We start from the raw sequence: 22,135 nt of genomic DNA, 5'->3' as shown, positions 1-22,135 counted from the left end.
AGAAGACAGCAAAAGTCTTAAGTGATTTATTTAAAGTCAAAGTCTTCTCCTGCACAGTTTAGAAATGTGTCACTTTCACATCCACACACACAATCAGGGTGGAATTCATCGGCGGAGAGCATTTCTGCTGGAAATTAAACAGGTGTCGGCGAACGGGAATGCATTATTTAAAGCAAATCTGTTTATTCACATTAAAATTTATAGGCTTTAAATCGGGAATATCTACTTTAATTTTTAAAGCCAAAGTGTTTAGCAAATCCAACTGCGGCGTCTCTGCAGAGCTGCTTAACTGGCTGAATAAACTGGAAGTAAATAAGATTAGCTGCAAACTGAGCAGGTTGGCAAATTAGCAGCGATTAGCCACAGATGATTTATGGATATAGTGCAAAGACTTTAAACCCCTAGAAACCTGAGAAGTTCTTAAACCCCCTTAAATTGATTGAACTTTTTTTTTTTCCCATTTGTGCAATTTGGTGTGGAAAACTAAAACTTTGAGACAAATTCTAAGTCGAAGTATTAGTGGTGTTTATCAAGTTTAAATTAAAGTATAAATCCTGCACCATGGAGTTTGTAGTCCAGCATAATAACAGGAACGTCCTGCTCTAGAACTACAAATCGCAAGAAAAAAAAAAGAAAATAAAGAAAATATAAAACAAAATATAAAACAAAAAAGTACAGAAAAAGCAAAAAATGACAAACAATGTATAACTTATCAGAATATACATTAAACTTGAAAATATGGGCGTATTTCAGACTTTTTGTACCCAAAATAAACTTTTGATACAGAATTTTCTTGCTAGAAATACATTTTTATTATTTTAGGAGAAAACGTTTTGACTATTTCCTGTATTTGAGTTAATTTCGGGATTTTTTTTTTTTTTTTTTTAACAAAAGAAAATACATAAATGTTTACATTTTTACTTTTGTAGTTCTGAGGTTGTCACAAAACGGAAAACTGAATGATGAAAACATTTTTATTGAAAATACAAACACTTTTCACAATTGGAAAAACAAATAATGGCACTAGTTTTTTTTTTCTCGTTCTTCTTCTTCGACTGATTATACGAGAGTAACAGACACGTCAGGGACATTTCTCGGCAACGGCTTAATGCAAACACAGCATGTATGATAGTGATGGGTCTGGTGAGGAGACAGACGTGAATGGACAGGATGCAAACAACAGAAAATGTCCAGTTCAAGAAGATCACTACCGCCCTACTGATCGGGTGCAAACTGTTGGGGACAAAATAAATTAATATGAGACGCTACCACACATTCACCAATATGATCACAGCAGAGTCTGGACATTTTGTAACTCGGCTGGGAGACGACAAGTTGATGAGACGTCTTGAAGACGAATCCCGGTCCATCAGATCAGCTGAACTGCATCCGATTATCTGCTCCGAACATCGGCAAAAGAAAAAAAGCGTTTGGAGTTCAGAGTGAGCGCCACTGATTCACCTAGACACCACGCGAACAAACCTCCGGGTTCAGTTGTTTTGTCAATCAGGTAGAGAGAAATATAAAAAAATCCATCCCCAAGTAGACGCAGTGAAAGACGTTCCTACCTGTCCAGGCGGTTGACTACGTCTCTCACTGTGTTGATGAGACTCTCGTGCTCCTGGGGGCTGCTGACGATGACGGTGTGGAGCTTCTTCATGTAAGAGTCGATGGTGTCGAGCGTCGGGGTTTCTCCGCTGCCTACAGACAGGAAGCACGCGTCCTCAGTGTTCAGATTGGCATCGCAAGCGTTTTCGTACCTACTGAACGTCTTCACAACTTTCACTTTCTTTTTTTTTTTTTTTTTTTTACAAATAAAAATCTGAAATACCTGCGTTAGTTTTCGCCCAACCTAAAAGGTTCATCAACGAGTGGAAATCGATTCCATTTGTCGCAGATGTGTGACGAAAATATAGTCATTTTGTTCTGAGCCCCTTCTTGCGACTTTTCGCCCCCCTCCCCATGCAAAACTACTGGGGCGATTGGTGAGAATTTTTGAGTTTATCTGGACAACAGCAGGATCGATAGTTTTGGGGAGCGATTGTCCAAGGAAAGACATACTTTTAGACCAAAACACTAAACTCCCAAAGTCCAACGTAGCAGGCTAACGTCCCAAAGACACTGTCTGGGTTTTTTTTTCTTTTCCTTACAACAACATGGAAAACAAAATGAGATGTTACGGCGCATCAATCATTATTTCCTCCCACTCCAAACTCATAATAGTTGCCTTTCTCTGCCTTGATCACTGTGTTCACTACGTATTAAACTCCACATTTGACAAAACACCATGATGTATAATAACCTGAAATAATCTGCCAGAGGAACAGGACATTTTGTCCATGTTATAAATTAAAGTGCCTTGTTCTAATGGCAGATTATTTCTCTTACTTTTTCATCAAAATCAAGGAGTTATTGACTTGAAACAAGCTCCAATATCTTGGTGAAAACTTACTAGTTTTGTCTTATTTCAAGTGTACCAAGATATTTGAACTACAAAATAGACAAAAAATATTTAAGATCTTGTGTTTTTGCAGTGGAGGGAACACAACAGACAGGCCAACTTAAAAAACCCCATTTAATTTTCATTCCACTTCACATTTTGTGTTGGTCTGCCAGAAAAAAAAAAAATCACAACAAAACAAATAATCAACTATGACAAAATGTGAAAAAGTTCGGCAAGACTCTGTGTCTCAAACAAGACAATAACCTGTAATCATTTTTGCTACAGCCCATGTGGATTCGTCATTTTAACTCTCCCGTTCTCTCCTTCAGTGCGCCACATTCACAAGCATCCCGTCCCAAGTGAAGCTGCAGCCCATTCCAGGCGTTTATTACTTCCAGGCCGCGTGACTGCGATGGCATTTTTGTACGGGGGTCTCAAGACAATTTGCTTAAAATTGTTTCGCTGATCTTAAACGCTGCAGCTAAGTTGCAGTTGGGCACAAACATGCTGAGAATATAAAATCCTCTTCATCCCATAGAAAGCCCGTAATGAGCTAAATGATGTTATTGTTCCCCATAACCTCACAAGAAGAGATCGTCCTCGGAGCGCGGGCTCACTCACGCTTCACTGGAATTTCTCGAGTCGAGAAATGGAGGAAAGAGGCTTCATTTTTCAGCCTTATTCCAATTCAGTTTCAATTCTCTGTAGAAGATTCTCCAGCCTTCTGTCTTTTTTTAAAGGCTAAACTATCAGTGAAGTTTCTGTTTGACGTTTTGTGCACTTTATTCCTGGAGTTTTAGCTCTTTAAAGCTTTTATGCTTACTTCGTAATTACTTTAAATTGTGCTTTTAATACGTAAAACCACTAAATGTTTCCATTCTGAGTTTAAAGAAAAACGTACTAAAAAGATACTTGCGTGATTTGTGAATGGAGGAGGATTAAAGTCACTGAGGAAAAACAAAAAACACAGACGATACTCTAAGAACTCTGAGGGAAAAAAAGGCAATTCTCCTTGTAGTGGCCCTTATCCTCTTCTGTACTTACAGAACCGCTGCCAATAAAATCTTCTTATGAAAGCACAAGCGTGCCTTACTTTTATAGGAAGATTTCCTAATAAAGTTTAAGACATGCGGAGAACCCGTGGCTGAGTCGTAACCCTGGAAATATAAACTGCTGTAATTTAATTCAATTTAAGTCCAACAACTAAAAAAAAAAAAAAAAAATAAACCACAATCAAAGTGGGGAAAATAAAGCCAAACCTGCTCTTTGTAAACTAAGAAGCACACAAGGCTTCGTTCTACCCAGTTTAATTTAAAAGCTTTTCAACAGGAAGTACAAAAAGAAAAAAAGCCCCGGAGGCACTACCTGAAGTTTTGTAATCATCTTTCATTATGGAGCTCTGATGCAATAATTTATGGGCCTATTATGTCTATTTCTGCTGTTTGCCGAGTCTGCAGGGCTGCTGTCAGGAGAGCTAACATGCGTGGGAAATAATATCAACGTGAAATAAAGTTACAAAGGACGACTCACAGCAGATTTTGCCTGAGTATGCAACATGACTAACATGTTTACAACTGTTTAAAAAAACGAGTTTGGTACATGAGATGCAGCAAACTCAGATATGTTTTACCATGTTTGGGACATGCCTTTGCCAAGTCATTCATTTCAGTTTTTAATGTGTTGTCATGTTGGTCAGAAACTTTCTTGTGTTTTCTTTGTAAAATAGTTCAAAATCAGTCTGACTGTATGAAGAGACTGAAATATCAATTTTAAATTCTTGTCATTGGATTTCAGACTGGATTTTGATTGGACGGCTGCAGCACGTGAACATGTGTAGCTCTGGCTGAATGTTTAGGCTTGTTGTTGGTGAAACTCGGCAACGGTCTTAAGTGCTTTGCAGCTAACTGGTTTTCTCACTGGATTTTTTACCTCCATCCATCTTTCGATCAACATTGACCATAGTTGACCATCCAACTAAACAGCAATCATGTTTAATTTCCAAAGTGTTTTGTTTTGCAAAATGTGCAGTGATACTTTTCTGCCACACAACATCTTGCACTTGTACTGTATCAATCATTTTAGACCAGAACGCCCTTCCAGGATTGCCTGACCCCCCTTTTGGCTTTAAGCAAAAATTTAACTGAATTTCTAAATCATTTCTTTGAAAACTTGCTACAACACAATAAGTAGTAGTCCCGGTGCGCACTGTATGCTGGAAACAATATTAGGAAATAGCTAGCTAACTAGCTAGCGAGAGTATATTAGCAGCTAGTAACAGTGACCTGTCTGTGTGTGAGTCAAACTGTTGCCTGACAGAACGTCCTGCGAGAATAAAAATTACCTAAAACATAAAAGATTAAATACGCCTGCCATGATCAAATTTAAGACCTGTGAATGACGTATTTAAGGCCAACACGCTTTTTAAAACTGAAATTAAGACATTTTAAGTCCTTAATCTCAAAATGTCTTTTTAAGGATGTGCTGACACCGTGTACAACATGGCAAAATGCAAAAAGGTCAAAGACTCGTCGACACTTTTTCAGGGCGCTATCTCTCTCACCTGGCAGAGGCACCGTTGAGAAGCTGGAGGTGAGCGCCTGGCGCAGGGTTTCCAGGTGCTGGTGTAGGAGCCCGTTGCGCTCCCTCTCCTGCATCACGTCGCCCTCCAGCCGCTCCACCGCCCCGCGCATGCTCTCCACGTGCTTCTGCAGGGCCGCGTTGCGCTCCTCGTACTCCATGTTGGTCTTGCGCAGCTGCCGCATCTCGGCCTCTCTCGCTAATGGTTTGGGGGGGGGAATCCACAGTCACACACACATATGCTCTTAAGAGTCAACTCTTGGCTTACATGTGTCAAACTCAAGGCCCGGGGGCCAGTTCTGGCCTGCTGTAGGTCAAAAACATTGAGTTGTAGTGACTGCTGCTTCCGCCTTACTCAATGTCAAGTTATAGTTTGCAATTGATATGGTAATTCCTTACAAAAATTTCCTCACAAAATCGGTAATTTTGAGTGCAAAAAAGCACTAAAACAATCTTGGGAGAACAGCTGTTTACTGATATTTTAACAGTTTAATTGGTTTTATCAACACAGCCCTTTAAGAGCATTCAGATTTTTGATATGGCCCAACATAAAAATGGAGTTTGACACTCCTGCTCTAAGGGTTCGCTCAGACACTTGAGTTGTCCTCCCGACTCCTTTATTTTTACCTTTGCTGTGGTTGAGAAACTCTTCCGTGAAGATTGGGATGTCAAACACGGTCCTGTCCTTTCCCTCTGCGTCTTTCTGTTTACAGCCAAAGACATTAGAGAGGGAGGGAGGAAGATTAGCCGAACTGCCAGACACAGTCATTTATCTTACTGGGCTCTGGGTGGGCTGGTAATTGATTTTCTATCTGGCCACAAGACGTACACTGCGATACAGTTTTTATGAAATGCGGGGATGGAAGTAATTTCATCATTTCTGCATCCGAGATAGGAAAGGCCGTGCAATAAATCTGCTCTAAAAACAGGCGCTGAAACAGAAGAACGCGATACAATAGAGCTTTCACTCCCTCCTTTTGTAACAACGCGCCATCCTTCTTCATTTCCCCCCCAACATAATGACATTCATGCTGAATCCCCCTGCTGGTGCTAATCTGGAAGGAGCGGGGTGGGAGGAAGCGACACTATTCCCACGGCAACGCTCATCCCGGTTCAGTCACCTTGGCCACAACCCTCCGCAAGGTTCTTAAAGTAGCTACACAGGAAAGAGAAAAAAAAGTCTCTTAATTACACGCTGAAGTTAATAAAAATGAATTGCACGGTAAGTGGAAGCTAAGCATTTGGATCATAAACACAGCTCTAAGGAGGATTAACCCCCGGCTTCAGTCGTGCAACAATGAGCACTAAATGTTTGGAGCTAGAGGAAGGGCCAACGGCGCTCCCAGGGGAGAACACGGATTATATGGCCTTAGAGTTGATCAATTAAACTAACAGTTCATTTTTATACACTTAAAGTAGCATTTTGCGTCTTTGGTGTATGTTTTTTTTCCCCAAATAAAATTAAATAAACCATGGTATTTTCTCGCCTTTTGTTAAATGCAGGGTCACTGATGTAGCAGTCAGCGATCTTCCTTTGGAGGAACTCTCTCTTGTTTTGGAACTTGCAGCGGGAGGCGGTACGGGCTTCTTAAGTTCAACTGAGTGAATGTCTCTGGAGATGATCCAGAGTCTTGGGTATACGCTCTTATTCACTCTTCTCTTCAGCTCACCCTGCAAGTTTTCTAAAGGATTTTGTTCTGAGGACCAAAAAAACCATGAAAAAAGAGATGGCCCATTTCCCCCTTTTTTGGCAGAAGTCTGAATCTGTTTTCTTGTTACAATTCAGCACGTCAATAAAATATACAAACAAAACTTTGTGGAGGTTTTTGCTCTTTTGGAAGGTTTAGAAGTATGAGGGTTTTTAAAAAATAATTTATATTAAAATATTAGGGGTTTTATCTGATTTCATTGGGGGGAGTTGATCAATGAGACCTTAAATATAAGTATGAAGGCTAGAAAGTCCAAATTAACTTCTGATCTGGGCCAAACTTTAGAAAGGGCTTTCAGGGGCAGTAGCCCAGGGTGCCAAATGTTTCACATTTACATTTAATTTTTTTTTTTTTTAATGAATGTGTGTTTTGCTAAAAATGTACTTTATATAACAGCCATAGATCCATGTTAGGTGAACTGTAGTAATACTTTTGGGATTTTTTCAACTATAAACAATACTCAATTATATGAAAATCATTAAGTTATTGTAATTTTTTTGTGTGTGTGTGTAGGTGTAGGTGTGTATCCTTTGAGCTACTAGAGAAGGGATGTATTAAACCTACTATCATCAGTTGGTATCATCAGTTCACACCTGGTTATGATTATTACTGATATTATTATTGCAACATTTGCAATTAGAAATGAATGCAAAAGCTCAACAGTTTTTAAATGCAATAATCTTAATAAAGTCTGGAATACCGTTCAAAAACTCTTTATTACTATCTTTTGATTAATTTATTTATGACAGTGTTCATTTTTTCTGTTTTTGTTGTGAATGTTTTGTGGGCTGCTGCCAGTCCTGGCCAGGGTTCTCTTGCAAAAGAGATTTTTAATCTCAGTGGATTTTTCCTGGTGAAATAAAGGTTAAATAAATAAATAAATGTTTAATAATGGGCTATAATTTGAATTAGCAAAAAAATGTAATTCTTTAGTGAGTACGGCACCAAAATGGTTTCCATCCAAGTAAATCTGGCCCTGCTGATGACATTTCTCCTCACTGAATAAATTCACTCGCATCAAACAAATTGAATTTTTCTATGATTACGTGAAATTGTTTTCAGGCTCTTCACGCTTCTTTATCAGGAGGCACCAGTAAATTCAGTCAGGGTTGCATATCTACAATCTACAACTTGCCTTGTGTTTGCAAGCTGACAAACACAAGGCAGGCCTGCTGCTGGATTTTCAAAATAAAACAGCCAGACCCACAGTTAATGCGTATCTATCTCTCATCAACGCCACATGACATGTTTCACAATGGAATTATTTATTTAGAAAGAGCCATGCTAAAATGTAATAGCAGAAGTTCCCCCCCCATGATTTACCAGTTTTCAGAACAAACCAGAAAACCCTCCCTCTCCAGCATGACTAGATTTTATTGTTCCACACACAATCATGCATTGCTGTTGAGTCATAACAGCAACTTTGGTCAATACTGCCAAGATTTTCCATTGAACGTGAAGCACATTTAATAACTTTTAATTATTTTTCAGCTCCGTCTGCATGTTTATCATTTCTTTCCTACAATATGGCCAATATTCTATTGCATAAAAAAAGTTTGATCAGGATTTATATATACGTGTGTATGTATCTATTTAAATATTTGAACAATTATATAACAAAATATATAAAACACCACATCAGAGCACGTTCGATGTCCTCAGTCAATCTTTTAAGTCTGTTTAAAATAAATAAGATTAATTTAAAAAAAAACAGTCCTTCCTTAATTATCCCAATCACTTGTTATTTCCTAACTAACTCAAAAGTCCCTCTAGATTTCATCAGCACCACATGATCTTCATCACTGTGACCTGAACTGACACAGCACAGTGATCCTCAGCCTTAGCTCCAGTCTGATTTGTTAATGACGGCTATTTTGTCCCTGAATTTATTTCTGCGGTACATTTTTCTCTGCTCCAATATGATGCTCACCTATTGTATTCCCAATACTCTGGCCAACAACAAAGATAGCTCACTGTGTCTTTTAAAGCCGCTGACTGTTTCAGGGGAGGGAGGGAAATGTCTGCAGTAGGCATACATCTCACCTCTATAGAAAATCTTGGCAATGAAAGCGCTCAGCTTGCTTCCTCTGATTGAGGGTGTTTTCATACCTGATAGTCCGGTAGACTCCGTTCAACTGGGGACAAAATTTGCAACTTTTTTTTTCTTCTACATTTTGGGCTGTTGTGGTTCGCTTTCACACCACATTGCGTCAAAAGAACCAAATCCTTTGAAAAACATATTCACCTCCTTGCCTGAGGTGGCGCTGAACCAATAACTACTGAAGGAAACAAGAAGAAAACCTCCTAAGAAGACAATGAGTGCAATGTCCTTCTTCACAAAATGTGAACAAAAATCGAGTAGCGTCAGATTTTAGCCGTTGTCAGATTTTAGCCGTTGTCAGATTTCTCTTTCATCTTTGGTAAAAAACCAAAAGCCACTTCTCACACTAGTGCCAGACTTGCGTGTTTGCTTTGATTGGATTTACCCAGAATGCCCAGCAGTATAATCCACTTCCTGCATCGGGCGCAGTCACCCGTCCGCTTGCATTCAAATGCAAACTGCACCAGAGTTCACTTCAACTGAACGGACACCTAGGATTTAACGTGGACCGGAGTTTGCTTGCAGAGTTTGATTGCACCTTCACAAAGGAACCAGACGTTTTGAGCAAATGAACTAGAGTTTGATTAAAGTGAACTAAACACTTTAATCAATGTGAATTCATCCTGAAACTCCTGGATATTTCCACCTTTGGACATTTGTTTCTGAGGAGTTACAGCTACTTGAGCACTGACTAAGTTTACAGAAAGACTCTCGAGTTGTGGAAAAATCACAGCCTCAGTCTTGCGGATCATAGCACAGAAACTACAATGACCAACCCAGTTCTATTGTTGTGCTTTGGGAATTTTTGCAGCTTGTTCTTTGCACATTTACTACTGGCAGAACCTCTTTCCTGTGGGAGGAACCGACAGCACCAAGATTTCCCAGGAGTTCTGCACTTTAGTTCTGATGAAGTATGAAATGTCCTGGCCAGAGAGATCTTGGTGAGTGAAATGGTTTCATCAATCCATTTGGTTTGGGTTCTCTTTCATAACCGCCTGCTGCTCCTTGAGGAAAGCATAAATAAAAAGAAATCCACTCTCTTCGGCTGGAATTTCCATATCCCTAAAGTCACTGAGGAAGCAGAATGTTGTAAAATGATTTAAATCATCATATTTTTTTGTTGTTAATGTTTTTGTGATCATTTCATAAAACGTCCAGCTCATTTTGTGGCCCAAGTCACAAACCCCTTAGGTAAGAGCTTTTCACCCCATGACTTAATAGGGTTGTGTAACACATAAAACTCTTAAGTGAACTAGAAGAGGGTTTCTTCCCCTAATGAAATATGATAGTTAGCACTTATGAAGGGCAATTTTGAGCGTTACCACCAGGCAGGAAAGACTTACTGACCTCATGAAGAGCCTCGCTGGCGACTTGGTGCCCAACATCTGGAGAGGAAGGAAAGAATAAATGAAGGGGACATCATCACGGATGAGTCAGATTTTCTGGGATTGCAGGCTTGTCGTCAGCTCGTTACGAACTCATGGAAATGAACGAAAACAGAGAGGTCAATAAAAATGTCGACACTTTATATCAATCAGCTCAAATGAGGCAATCCTTCAAGCTCAGTGGAAAGGGGATTTTTTCCACCAAGCAGAGCCGTTTTTCCTCAACTTTTTTTTTTTTTGCGGAGGATGTAACATTTCAAGATGAACAGATGCAAAATATGGCCAAAAATGGCAAAAAGGTAATTGAATCTTATGTTTAGCTGTCTGAACTGCTACCTTTACTTCCCCACTGACTGGACAAAATACACTTCTAGCATTTGTAGTTCTGATTTGATTTACAGTGAGTGAAATAAACTATATTTATATAGTAAATACACTTCTAATGGTATTTCTTTCAATACTTTTTCCCCTATTTCTTTTCACATTATTACACGCAACTTCATTTCTGAACTCACTTGTTTTGGTTTCTTTCTGTGGATGGATCAGTTCACTGCAAAAACACAAAATCTTCACAAAGTTTAAAGTAAAAGTAACTTTTCAGCAAGATAAAGTATAATTATTATGTGTATGTATATATATATATATATATATATACACACACACACACACACACACACACACACACACACACACACCAGTGGAAATAGGACTTTTTATATCTATATTCAATAATTATCGACTTAAAAGTGTATAAACTTAAAATTATTGTTTTTAAAAATTAAAAAACTATTTTTTCAGCCGATTTCATGTGAAGCATCTGTGAGAATCATTGGAGGGTTGAAACTGTGCTATATGTAAGTCTGATGTCATTTCATTTCATAAAACACGATTATTTATTTTGCCGGAAAGTTACTTTTAAGTTAGTTTTGCCTTATTTCTAGTGTACTAAAATATTTGCATTGGAAACTAGAAGAAAAATATTTTTGGTAAGATTTTTGTTTTTGCAGTGTTGGGTTGTTACAAACACCTGCTCAACATTTCATGTCTCTAGCACCTTCAGAAATATGTTTACCATGAGAAATTGTGATGTGTTGAATACTTATTTTAATTAAAAAAAGGAGAACTCTTAAAATTTCCCTGACTTTCTTTCAACCACACAGGCGTCTGCAAAAGTTGCCCATACAGACTGAACTTAATGCAACCCAAAGCTCCAGCTGATCGCTTGGTGATTGGATGTCTTGGTGAAAGGACTCGGAAAGGTCACGCAAAAAAGAGAAACCACCCATTCCTGACTGCTTCCTCCTCCACTTACCCTCATTACACATTCAACTTCCTGTGAGTCATCCTGTCTGGAAAGGACTCCTCAGTCAACAATGACTGGTTTATCCAAACATCTTCAGACTAAGGAAGCGTCTCTCTAAAACACTTTTCTAACAGGAAGTCCCTTCGTCCTCACCGCCTCCCAAAAAAAGGGAAAGGCGGCTGGCCGCCTGACCGTGTCTCACCTCCCCGGTGCCTCTTGCCCTTCTGCTTCTCCTGGACCTTCCTGGTGAAATGCTTGTAGGCCTCGGTCTTCTGGTACTTCTCCAGCTCTCGCATGTAGCGCTCCTTATCTCGCTCCGCTTCGTCCAAATAACGCTGCGGAGGGAAGGCGGCACACGTTCAAAAGTCCATGCATCTGTTTCAAAAATGCTAGGTTTTATAAGTAGTAGAAAATAGATTAATTAAAAGACAAAAAAAAAAAAAAAAAACTAGAAATTTTTCTGACAAAAAGTCACTAAACCAAATCAGGTCGGAGATTGACAGAATTAAAGGCCGACCTCCGACCTTCCATTCAACAGCAAGACTATTGAAAAAGATGTTTCAACAGTTAAATAGTTTCTTAACGTCGACCAACCGAGGCTGCCCTCGTCAGAGTGTTCAATGACATCCACTTAAACACGGACGGTGGGAGAACCACAGTGCTGGTTCTGTAGGACTTTATTCCAGCTTTTGACACTGTTGACCATGACATTTTACTGAATCGAGTTGGGTCAGATTCTCCAGCCCAGTACTCAACTGGTTCGACTCTTACATAAAGAACAGGGACTTCCTAGTTTCAGTAGTCAATTTCTCATTAAAAGTCACATGACATGTGGGGTACCCCAAGGTTCAATCCTAGGACCCTTCCTATTCAATATTTATATGCTCCCACTAGCTCAGGTTATAACGGGAAATAAGATTAGCTACCATAACTATGCAGATGATACACAGCTCTACATCACGATGTCACCAGGTGACTCTGAACCCATCCAATCACTGAACAGATGCTTAGAACAGATCAATGTGTGGATGTGCCAAAACTTTCTCCAGCTGAACAGAAACAAAACTGAAGTTATTATCTTTGGACCTAAAGAGGAGCGATCTAGAGTTATAGATCTAGAGTAAATGCACAGCTTCAGTTATTACACTAAAACCAGCGATCAGGCCCGAAATTTGGGAGTAGTGATGGACTCTTGACCTGAACCTTCAGAGCCACATTAAGACAGTCACAAAGTCGTCGGCCTTCTATCGCCTGAAGAGCGTCTCCAGGATTAGAGGACTGATGTCTCAGCATGATCTAGAGAAACTCATCCATGCGTTTATCTTTAGTCAGGTTGATTACTGCAGCAGTGTCTTCACAGGTCTGCCTAAAAATATTAATCAGTTTCGATCCACAAGACTGCTGCTCTCGTTCTCACTAAAACCAGGAAGACAGAGCACGTAACACCAGTTTTAAAGTCCCTACACTGGCTGCCTGTAGCTCAAAGAACAGACTTTAAAATACTGTTGTTAGTTTATAAATCACTAAACGGTTCGGCACCACAATACATTAAAGATCTGCTGTTGCTGTACCAACCTTCCAGAACCCTCATGTCTTCTGGCTCTGCATCCCCAGAACCAGAACCAAATGAGGAGAAGCAGCATTCAGCTTCTATGCACCACAAATCTGGAACAAACTTCCAGACTGCTTTTAGAGTTGCTTTGGACTAGCAGCCAGTGGAACATTGATCAACATGTTCGACGTGTATTTACTTGATGATTTTGATGATGAGATTTGACAAAACAATGTTTATTGCTTGTTTCATATTTGGTTACTGTGTCATGTTTTTGTTGTGTGAAGCACTTTTAACTCCATTGTTGATGAAACGCGCTTTATAAATAAACTTGACTTGAAAAGATGAAGGGCTATCATTAGTTAGGGTTACTGTCACTGTCCTGTACACATTCTGTGCAGGTATTCCATAAAGAAAAACAAAGGTCGATGTTTTAGGGTCTAAAGAACGACATGTTTTAGACACAAATGTAACATTTAGCAGTTTGGCTTAGAACAAGAGTTTTCCACGCTCTTTTGTGCCTGCTGGTTAATTCTGACGCTGTCCCGTTTTGAGCGCTGCTGCGACGGGAAGCCAACACAAACACCACCTTCCAGACATTTCTCTTCACGGTTGCGCGCCCAAGAGCCGAGAGCCGTCTGGAAACTTCTCGTCCTGACCTGCTTCTCCTCCGGGGGCAGCTTGCTCCACTCATTGCCCAGCATCCTGGTGATCTCTGGGAAGGGCACGTCCGGACGCTCCGCCCGCAGCTGCTCCCGCCTGTCGTTCATGAAGCGAACGTAGCCCGTCAGGGGAGCTTTGGGCGCGTTGCTGTCCTTCATTGGCTTCTTCCTCTTCCTCCCTTTGGTCCAGCTGCCACGTCGAGGTTTCTGCAGGAACAGCACAAGTTGAGATACGACAGGAGGAAGGCGGCAGGTAGCAGCTTTCGTGGGAGTTTCCTGCCCTCTGAGGAAAAAATAAAGAGAGAGGAAAAAAAGAAAAAGAAGTGAAAAATGCGTCATTTGATATTTGTTAGCTTCTTACCTCATCTCCATTTCTCTGGCTGTTGTTGTCAGCGTTGCCTGCAGGAGAGCCCGTTTGCTCATCCATCACTTTCAATGAACACAGGAAGAAAAAAAACACACAAAAAAACAGGAAATCTGAAACTTAATATCTGTAAATTTAATATGCATTTACATAAGATCCAAAAAGGTCAGTGATTAACTAAGGTAGGGTTTTATCAGAAGCAGCCAGATGGGACAACCCTCTGCCGGCTAAAAGTGGGTCGAGCTTTTTTTTTTTTCCTCAAACACATTGGAAGCAGTGAACAGCAATGCCAGGAAATAGACTACTCCTTTTTGCAGCTGGATCTACTTTTCCACCAAACTCCTCCCAGCCTGGACTCCAAGCTCTCCTCCTGGCTGGCCATGTTTCCTCTAATAGAAATGTCTTGCCGCTATCAATCATTAATGAGAAAGTGACGGGGAAAGAAAACGGTGTTCACTGGAAATGCTGGAGAAGTTGTATTTCAGCGGGGCGGAGGGATTGTACCACCTGGAATGTTAACATGCTAACTTTTCATTCGTACAGCGACCAGAATTAGAATTTATGTGTGTAACCAGGAGGAAAATGTCATTGTGACATTTAGACATAAATAGTGTGCATTGACAAGCTGAACTAACCAAAACTGGTTCAATTCTTCAGTGAGACTTTTTAAGCATTTTTGTTTTTAGCGGTTCTAGACTATTTTGACCAGAGCGGCTAAGTTAGGGTCAGCATTTTTTTTTTTTAAATACCGGTAGTTATATTGTTGAATCAACCTTCCACATCACTCAGGTCTCCTGGTTCTGGTCTACTTTGCATTCCCAGAAGCAGAAGCAAAGATGGAGATTCAGTTTTTATGCTCCATTTGATAAAACGTAATGTTTGTTGCTTGTTTCATAAATGGCAGCTGCGGGGTTTCCAACGGTGTATTATAAACCTGGTGGACCATCTTCCACCTGGTGGACCTGGTGGAAGATGGAGATTCAGTTTTTATGCTCCATTTGATAAAACGTAATGTTTGTTGCTTGTTTCATAAATGGCAGCTGCATGGTTTCCAACGGTGTATTATAAACCTGGTGGACCACCAGGCTTTACTTGTGTCCCCACCATGCTTAGCATTGTTTAATTATTTTAGTTTCTTTTTTTAAGACTTTATAGTTGGTGTTTAGGTTTTAATTTTCCAGTCTTTCAATAACCCATAACTACCAAGTGATATTTTCAAGTTTCGTATCAACTTTAAACATTTTTTAACTCAAAAATATGGCGGTGGGCTGGATGACTGCCCTACCACCGGGCTTAGCAAGTTTTTCTGGGGGAAACCCTGAGCAGCTTTATTATGTTTTTATGGCATAAAGTACTTTGAACTGCTTTGCTACAAATAAACTTGTCTTGACAGTTGTTCAGTACAAAAGATTGGAAAACAAAAAAAGGGCAATATTTCATGATTTAATATATCAAAACTGAGATCCAATCTCAATACGGCTGAAGCTAAAAGTGCACCACCTTAATTTTTGAATTCACAGTTAAAGTAAAACTGTGAAGGCAGGAATTAGCTGTTGTTTCTGTACCAGCGCATATCGTAAAACAATTAACTAAATAATATGTCTTCAGAACGGGGGTAAAAACTGGAATCAGTACCAGATTTACAGGGGGACTGGCCCTTGTTGGCCCCTGTCTAGGACCGCCCATGCAGTTCTTACAGATCGGGCTGAAAGACGCCAGAGCTTAGCTGTACGGAAACATATTAAAGGCAAACGGGAACACATAAAACATGAGCACCCCTAATAAGAATGAACTCTCCAGACGTCACTTAATAAATGTGCAGCACTGCCCTCTGCTGGGGTTCAACCTAGATATATATATATATTCATTCGAAGATTACAAGCTTGATGATATTTTAGGACTAGAGTAGAGCAGGATTTATCATCACACCATTCACTCAAATAAAAAATTGAAGAGTCAAAGTAAATATCTCTTTCATTTTAGAAATTGATTGACCAACCCCTTGGATTGTCTCTACATAATCAATGAGGTTTCAGTAACAAAACATAAGCTTAGAAATCACCAACTAATGCATTTAGAAACATTCATTTAAATCAGTGATCAATTCTGTTAAATGTTTATCATTATATGTGTGAGCAGAGTAACTATTGTAGCCTTTATTAAAGAAAAAAGAAACTGAGGACCATTTCAACATTTCGAGACAGCTACCAAATGTTTAAATATTAAGTGTCATATTAAAGATGTTATTAAACATCTTTGACTTTTAATACAAAAACAAATAGAACATAATCAAATTAATAATATCCATTCATATAGCTTAACATGTCCTACTTTCAAATATTTGTGAGTGCAAAAACCCCCCACCAAAAGACACTGCAAAATATTTAAAATATGAGTTTAAAACATTATATATACATGTTGTCATACTTCTCTTGTTCAAACAGTATGGGTTATCGCCACGTACTGTAAAATGCCCATATGTAAGAAAAAGCATTACTATCTGAATCAATGAGAAAGTAATAAAGCACACGAGGTCAATAAAACTTAAATGATGTTACAACAGCTTGGCTCCCACATAATAGTATAATTAATAATTATTTGTGTGTCATAGTGGTATAGCAATGCTTTCAATAAAAAAAAAATAGATTAATAAAGAAATAAAACTCCGTAACAGATAATGCCTCTATTACTAAAGAGAGAGGTTAAGTACGACGATGCATAGTTTGTTACATACTGTCAGGTTTTACTATGTAAAAAGACGCATTACACATTATTGGCTGCACATTTAAATAAAATAAAAAATTAAAGGAATTTATATGCAGAAAACTGAACAGGGTTAAGATACATTTTTTAAGTAATGCTTCGTTTGAAATGGTCAGCTTAGCTTAAATAAATGGTCAACTATCTTAACGTTACATCAACCGGAGCCTTTTCTAGATTCCTTTAGTAGTGCTTACACGTTAAGTAAAAAAAAAAATGTTGCTAATAAATATCTGTGAATAAATGTATTTTTAGACATACGTCTTAGAAAAGTTTCACCTGTACAGAGAGAATAATTTACTTGTTTAACTTCGGGTTCGCTTCTGAAAGCTAGCGCTAAAATTAATGTAATACAATATTATCAATATGTGTTCAAAGGCACCTTTACCAGCCACAGTTTGCATGCTCACGACTAACAATACCCGGGGCTTTGGGACAAACAATTAAATTATAGAATCAACAGCAGTTAGTGGCTAGCATCACCTACAGTCCATAATGCTAATGTCCTAATAGCTAGCTATCACTACGTTTAACAGCTTTAATGACTAAAGCATTCATTTTTATTTAACAGTATTATATATGCCGACAACGACTTTCGTGAGGTACCAATCATTCACTATGATTTAACATTAGCAAGTGTCAGAATAAACCCAACTGCTGAGCTGGCAGCTAACTGTCCACCAAGCTAACATTAGCGCTCAGTTAGCAACGAACACACGAGAGGAGCAATTATCGCTTTTACTTTGTCCTAATAGCGTTGTAAAGCATACCGAATAACATTATTTTCATACATACAGTGATATCCATGCATTAAAGACTGACCTTAGTGAAAGTGATTCGTTGCTGTAGAAGGCAAATTTCCCAACCAAAACAATACAACAGCTACGCCATAGAAACCCAGTAGATAGAACAGCTATTCATTCATGTCTGGATGCATCCAGCTAAACCTATCTGTTAGAGGAAATACTGAGCAACTTTATTACCTCAGTTTAAACTACAACAGATACGACATGTATATCAGTGAAGCAACATAAAACAACGAGAGTCTTATAAACAGTATAATTTGCTAAAGGCAGATAGACATTTCTATATATTCTAGTTCTTTGGCTGGTCTTTGGGTTTCCGTTTTCATCGTGGATGTATTGCCAAGACCGCCGTCCAGCTTTCTTCCTCTGCTGCCCTCTGGTGTCCATTGCCTTTCATTGCGTTTATTTACATATTGCCACGTTACAACCGCAAACTTTAATGTGTACTGTGATTTTGTGAAAATGATAAATGTTTGACACATGGAGACGTCGGAAATATTAACCAATTCTTTTCAAAACAGTCTGAGCTCGGTCATGGAGCAATATTTAAAAGTCTCTATGTGAATAGATATCTCATAATGAGATGAGCTTGAATTATCATTTTAGAATCTGCCCTAAACGCCTCCACAACTTTCTAACCAACATGTCTAAGTGCGTTCTTTGGTCTTCATAATGCTGTTTGCTCAATAACCTGTGTGAAGTTTGTGGTTGTAATGTAACGGAATGCAGAAAAAGAACAAATTATCCAGACAGACAGTCAACACGTATCTCAAACGTTGCCTGAGATTAAGTGTCAGGGAAAGACTAACACTTATTTGAAACAAACACACTGCAAATCACCAATCAGGGGGGGGAATAAGTTAGCACCCGCATCCTAATTGAATCTTTGATTGCAATCTCATACCAATTATCCCGCGCTAATCCAGCAAAGTTCCCAGGCTCATTACACACAGGTTGGCCACATCAAGCTGCCTCTTGGAGATTAGCTAATGAAGTCACAAACCAAAGAGAAGCGCGTCGCTTTAACAGACAGAAGAAGATACAATCAGCGGCTGGGGAAATTAAATATCTAATTCCACAAATAACCACTCATGTTGAAGTATTCCTGAAGTTCTAGTCAGATGTTTACATACAGACAGGATGATGGTAGAGACGGTGGTAGGAGATTTTCTAGAATAAACCTTTCATTTTTTTCCAGTGAGAACTGTGACTACAACACACATCTTCAATAGAATAAACAAAAAACAAGAGAAGAGTTGGATGGATGCAGAGCAGAAATTCACTTGTTGCAGCAGCACACTAACAAATTATGATGTAAAAATGTGAATATAAGAATGATCCCAAATTCACTCAAAAACAGGTTTTGGAATGGCTTTTAGATTGGTTGAAGCAGGTTAATGTAAAGCTACTGCACAGGCTGGGACTACGCTTAAAAGGTTCAACAATGCCAAGAAACCAGCTAATAGAAAAGAAAGCATAGGTTACCGCTTTTTAGTGAACATTTATCCAAAAGATACATTTTAGCCTTTATGTCCAGTTTTAACATTGTTTGGAGGAAAATTCACAATGAACATTACAATTTATTACCTCACCAAGGCGACAAAAACAGCTTAAATGCAGCACCAAACACCCAAAACGAATGTAAAGATGAACAATGTCTTGAGACGTCGTCTTTGGCTTTTCTGCAGCTCGTCTTTGTTTTGTTTAGATTTTTTACTGAGCTGTGTTTTTGTTTGGTTTTTTTTCAACTGAAGTGAAAACCAATTAAATCTACAGGTGCACAAATTGAACACAGAAGAAAAAGTATCGGCTTGAAATATGGCAATTATCTGCTAGCAGAAAATTTATTTCCTAGCACTTTTTTTCCCCTTTTTTTGCAACAGTCATTAAATAATAAGAAGCGTTGCTGCAGCGTGGAGCCGTGTTAGCCACTAATTGGGTGAGCAGAGGCGTGATGCAGACCAACTGTTCAGCTCCTAGAAGCGGTGGGTCTGCCTCTGTTTTGTTTTTGTTTTTTTTACTTTCACCCCCACCACATTTTCTTAATATTATTTTTTTTAAATAAAGACTCAATAATCCGGAGTTTTTGAAACAACCCCCCCAATACACAAACTGATAGCCACCTGCTCCCGCTGGAGAAGCTGTTGGAAATAAAAAGTCTTAAAGCTGCAAAGTGGCAAAACGCTGACACACACTCCCTCCCCCACCAGGACGCCGAGTGGTGAGGCGTGAAGTTACAGTAGATTAGTCCAATTAGGAAAGCAGTCTAAAAATATATCAAACAGCACATAAAATACCAATGAGAACTGAAGTACAGCTTGCATTGCTGGCCTGAATTTGAACTTTTTGGTCTTTTAAAAAAAACAATGTATTGATTTTTGTCTTTTATTTGCATGAGGACAGGTGTTAAGCTTAAACAAAAAGCAGAACACTACGACATTTAGAGCCTTAGCTCATTTGCAATGCACATCCCCAGATGTGCCTTTAGCAACATAAAACAAGTTAAAAGACAAATCAAAACAACATATCAAGATAAAAATGTCATGCATGATGCCATGAATCCTAAAGTTGACTTAAAACGGAACACGATTAAACATGGCGAGACGTGGTGGTGGCAACATCATGCTGTGGGGATGCTACTCTTCAACAGAGATGGGCAGAGTTGATGGTTGGAGCTAAAACACCAACCCTAAGAATACAGACAGAGCTACAAAGGAAAGGCTCAGATCATACTATGTTTGTGCTAGAACGGCCCAATCAAAGTTCCAATTGAGAATCTGTGGGCAAGACTTGGAAAATCGTTTTTCGTAGACATTCTCAATAAACAGTTGCAATTGTATTCTTGAGGTAGGATTTAATTTGTAAATAAAACACATTAAAAACATATATTCTTCTTCTTCCACCACACTATTTATATAATAAATTGTCTTAATGTATCATATAAATAATAAACTTTTTTATATACATAACAGCTTCTTACTAAATGCAAAAAAAAACAAAACATAAATCACAATATTTATTTGGCCTTTACGCTGAGGAGTATGAGATCTGCGGCTCAGGTGCAGGAGCGGGTCGCTCATTAATTAGGAGGTTGAAAGTCAGGGGCTGCAGCGTCCCTGAGCCAAGGAACATCTGCCTCGGCGCTGACGGCGTGGAACTCTGGGTTGTGCACAAGCATTTGATAAAATAACATAAAGATGATAATAAGCAGATCATTTAGATCGGCTAAATGATATCGGCTTCTCTCTTCAACCATTCAGCCATTTACTTTTTGGTGTCAGTGGAAAGGAAATTGCAGTTCTTTATGCTCGGTAAAGTAGAAATTTGATTAAAAATGTGTTGGTTTTTTTTGTTAAAATAAAAAAATTTTGTGGCAAAATCTCCCACTAAATTTAAAAAATCATGACCAAGTCAATATTTATTGGGGAAGTCAGTCAGACTGTCTGTTCAAGTAACAAGTCTGGAGATTTGTGTGTTTTTCATGATTTCAAATGTTTCCCATTAGCCAAAATTTGGTTTCTGCTGAGTCAGGTAGCAGCGTAAAAACCTTCAGTCACCCAATCGACTGACTTGGCAAGCAATATGTGGGGGAGGGTCCTCATACAACCGGGAAAAAAAGATAATATTCAGACGCTCTTTCTGGCCTGTTACGAAAAGGACTATAAATCTTTGGAAAGGTGTCAAGGTAAAATGTTAGCATTTTTACAGCTATCGCTATTTCAAACCTTTGTACAGCTAATTTGCCCATGTCTAACGAGGTTCTGCTCCTGTAGTAAAATATAAATATGTTTGTCTTTGGACTCCACTGAACTGCAGTGCGAGCCACTAAGTGCTTTTCACACATCCTTTGTATTTTTCTGCCCTGCGGGCAGGACACGTAGGCGTTAGCATTAGCTTTAGCTTGATCTGTGGCGTGTTTGACAGTCGCTGTTCCACTTTACTGGGCAGTTAAAACGTGGCTTTGAACTTTGTTGAAGGTCACACAGCATTTCCAAAAGCTCCTTAGAGACTTCCTCTGATTTTGCTGCCCAAAACAAACACTGAAACGATGTAAGGACGGCGGTATCCTCTTGTTGTGGCGCAGCAGGCTAATAAGGCATAAGTGGCTAATCAGAGCAGTTAAAAGGGCATTACACTGATAATCCCAATGGGTTTGGGGACATTATCCTCAGTGAGAGAACACAGCGTGAAGTTTTCTCATCGCTCCCAGAAGCCGTGACACACTAGAATGAATGCATGTGCATAAAACGGGATTCCTTGCCAATCAAACTCTCCACAGCAGATGATCTCAGTGATTAGCGTTATCGCCTCTCGCCGAAATCATCTGCCAAAAAGGCTATAAAATGAGGCACGTGCAATCATGACCGCCAATCATGAATCGCATGGCTATATTATCTCAGAGCATATCATTACCATCATCCTCTGAACCTCATTTCGTCAAGATTTGTCATGTCTCATTTTCACTGCATTGTC

At 39.1% G+C, this 22,135-nt stretch overlaps 1 protein-coding gene across 4 annotated transcripts; it reads right to left on the bottom strand.

Annotated features, from left to right (window-relative positions):
* Positions 1-960: 960 nt before the first annotated feature.
* Positions 961-17,949, bottom strand: hmg20a (high mobility group 20A). Of its 4 annotated transcripts, XM_008411176.3 has the most exons (9): positions 17,679-17,947; positions 14,094-14,161; positions 13,730-13,939; positions 11,721-11,853; positions 10,178-10,215; positions 5,648-5,723; positions 5,004-5,219; positions 1,569-1,701; positions 961-1,397 (listed from the first exon to the last, which is right to left on the bottom strand). In XM_008411176.3, the coding sequence occupies exons 2-9, from the start codon at positions 14,157-14,159 to the stop codon at positions 1,394-1,396; spliced, it is 876 nt and encodes a 291-aa protein (XP_008409398.1). In that variant the 5' UTR covers positions 14,160-14,161; positions 17,679-17,947; the 3' UTR covers positions 961-1,393. The 4 variants fall into 4 exon arrangements, with proteins under 4 accessions (XP_008409398.1, XP_017160990.1, XP_017160989.1 ...); XM_017305501.2 differs by lacking the exon at positions 14,094-14,161 and having other exon boundaries at positions 13,730-14,015; positions 17,679-17,948; XM_017305500.2 differs by lacking the exon at positions 14,094-14,161 and having other exon boundaries at positions 17,679-17,948.
* Between the last annotated feature and the right edge of the window lie 4,186 nt (positions 17,950-22,135).

The sequence above is a fragment of the Poecilia reticulata genome, chromosome 6 (genome assembly GCF_904066995.2).
Source record: "Poecilia reticulata chromosome 6, P_reticulata-male-v2, whole genome shotgun sequence".
Lineage (NCBI taxonomy): Eukaryota > Metazoa > Chordata > Actinopteri > Cyprinodontiformes > Poeciliidae > Poecilia > Poecilia reticulata.
The sequence above is the reverse complement of the archived record's forward strand: the minus strand, read 5'-3'. Positions and strand labels throughout refer to the sequence as shown.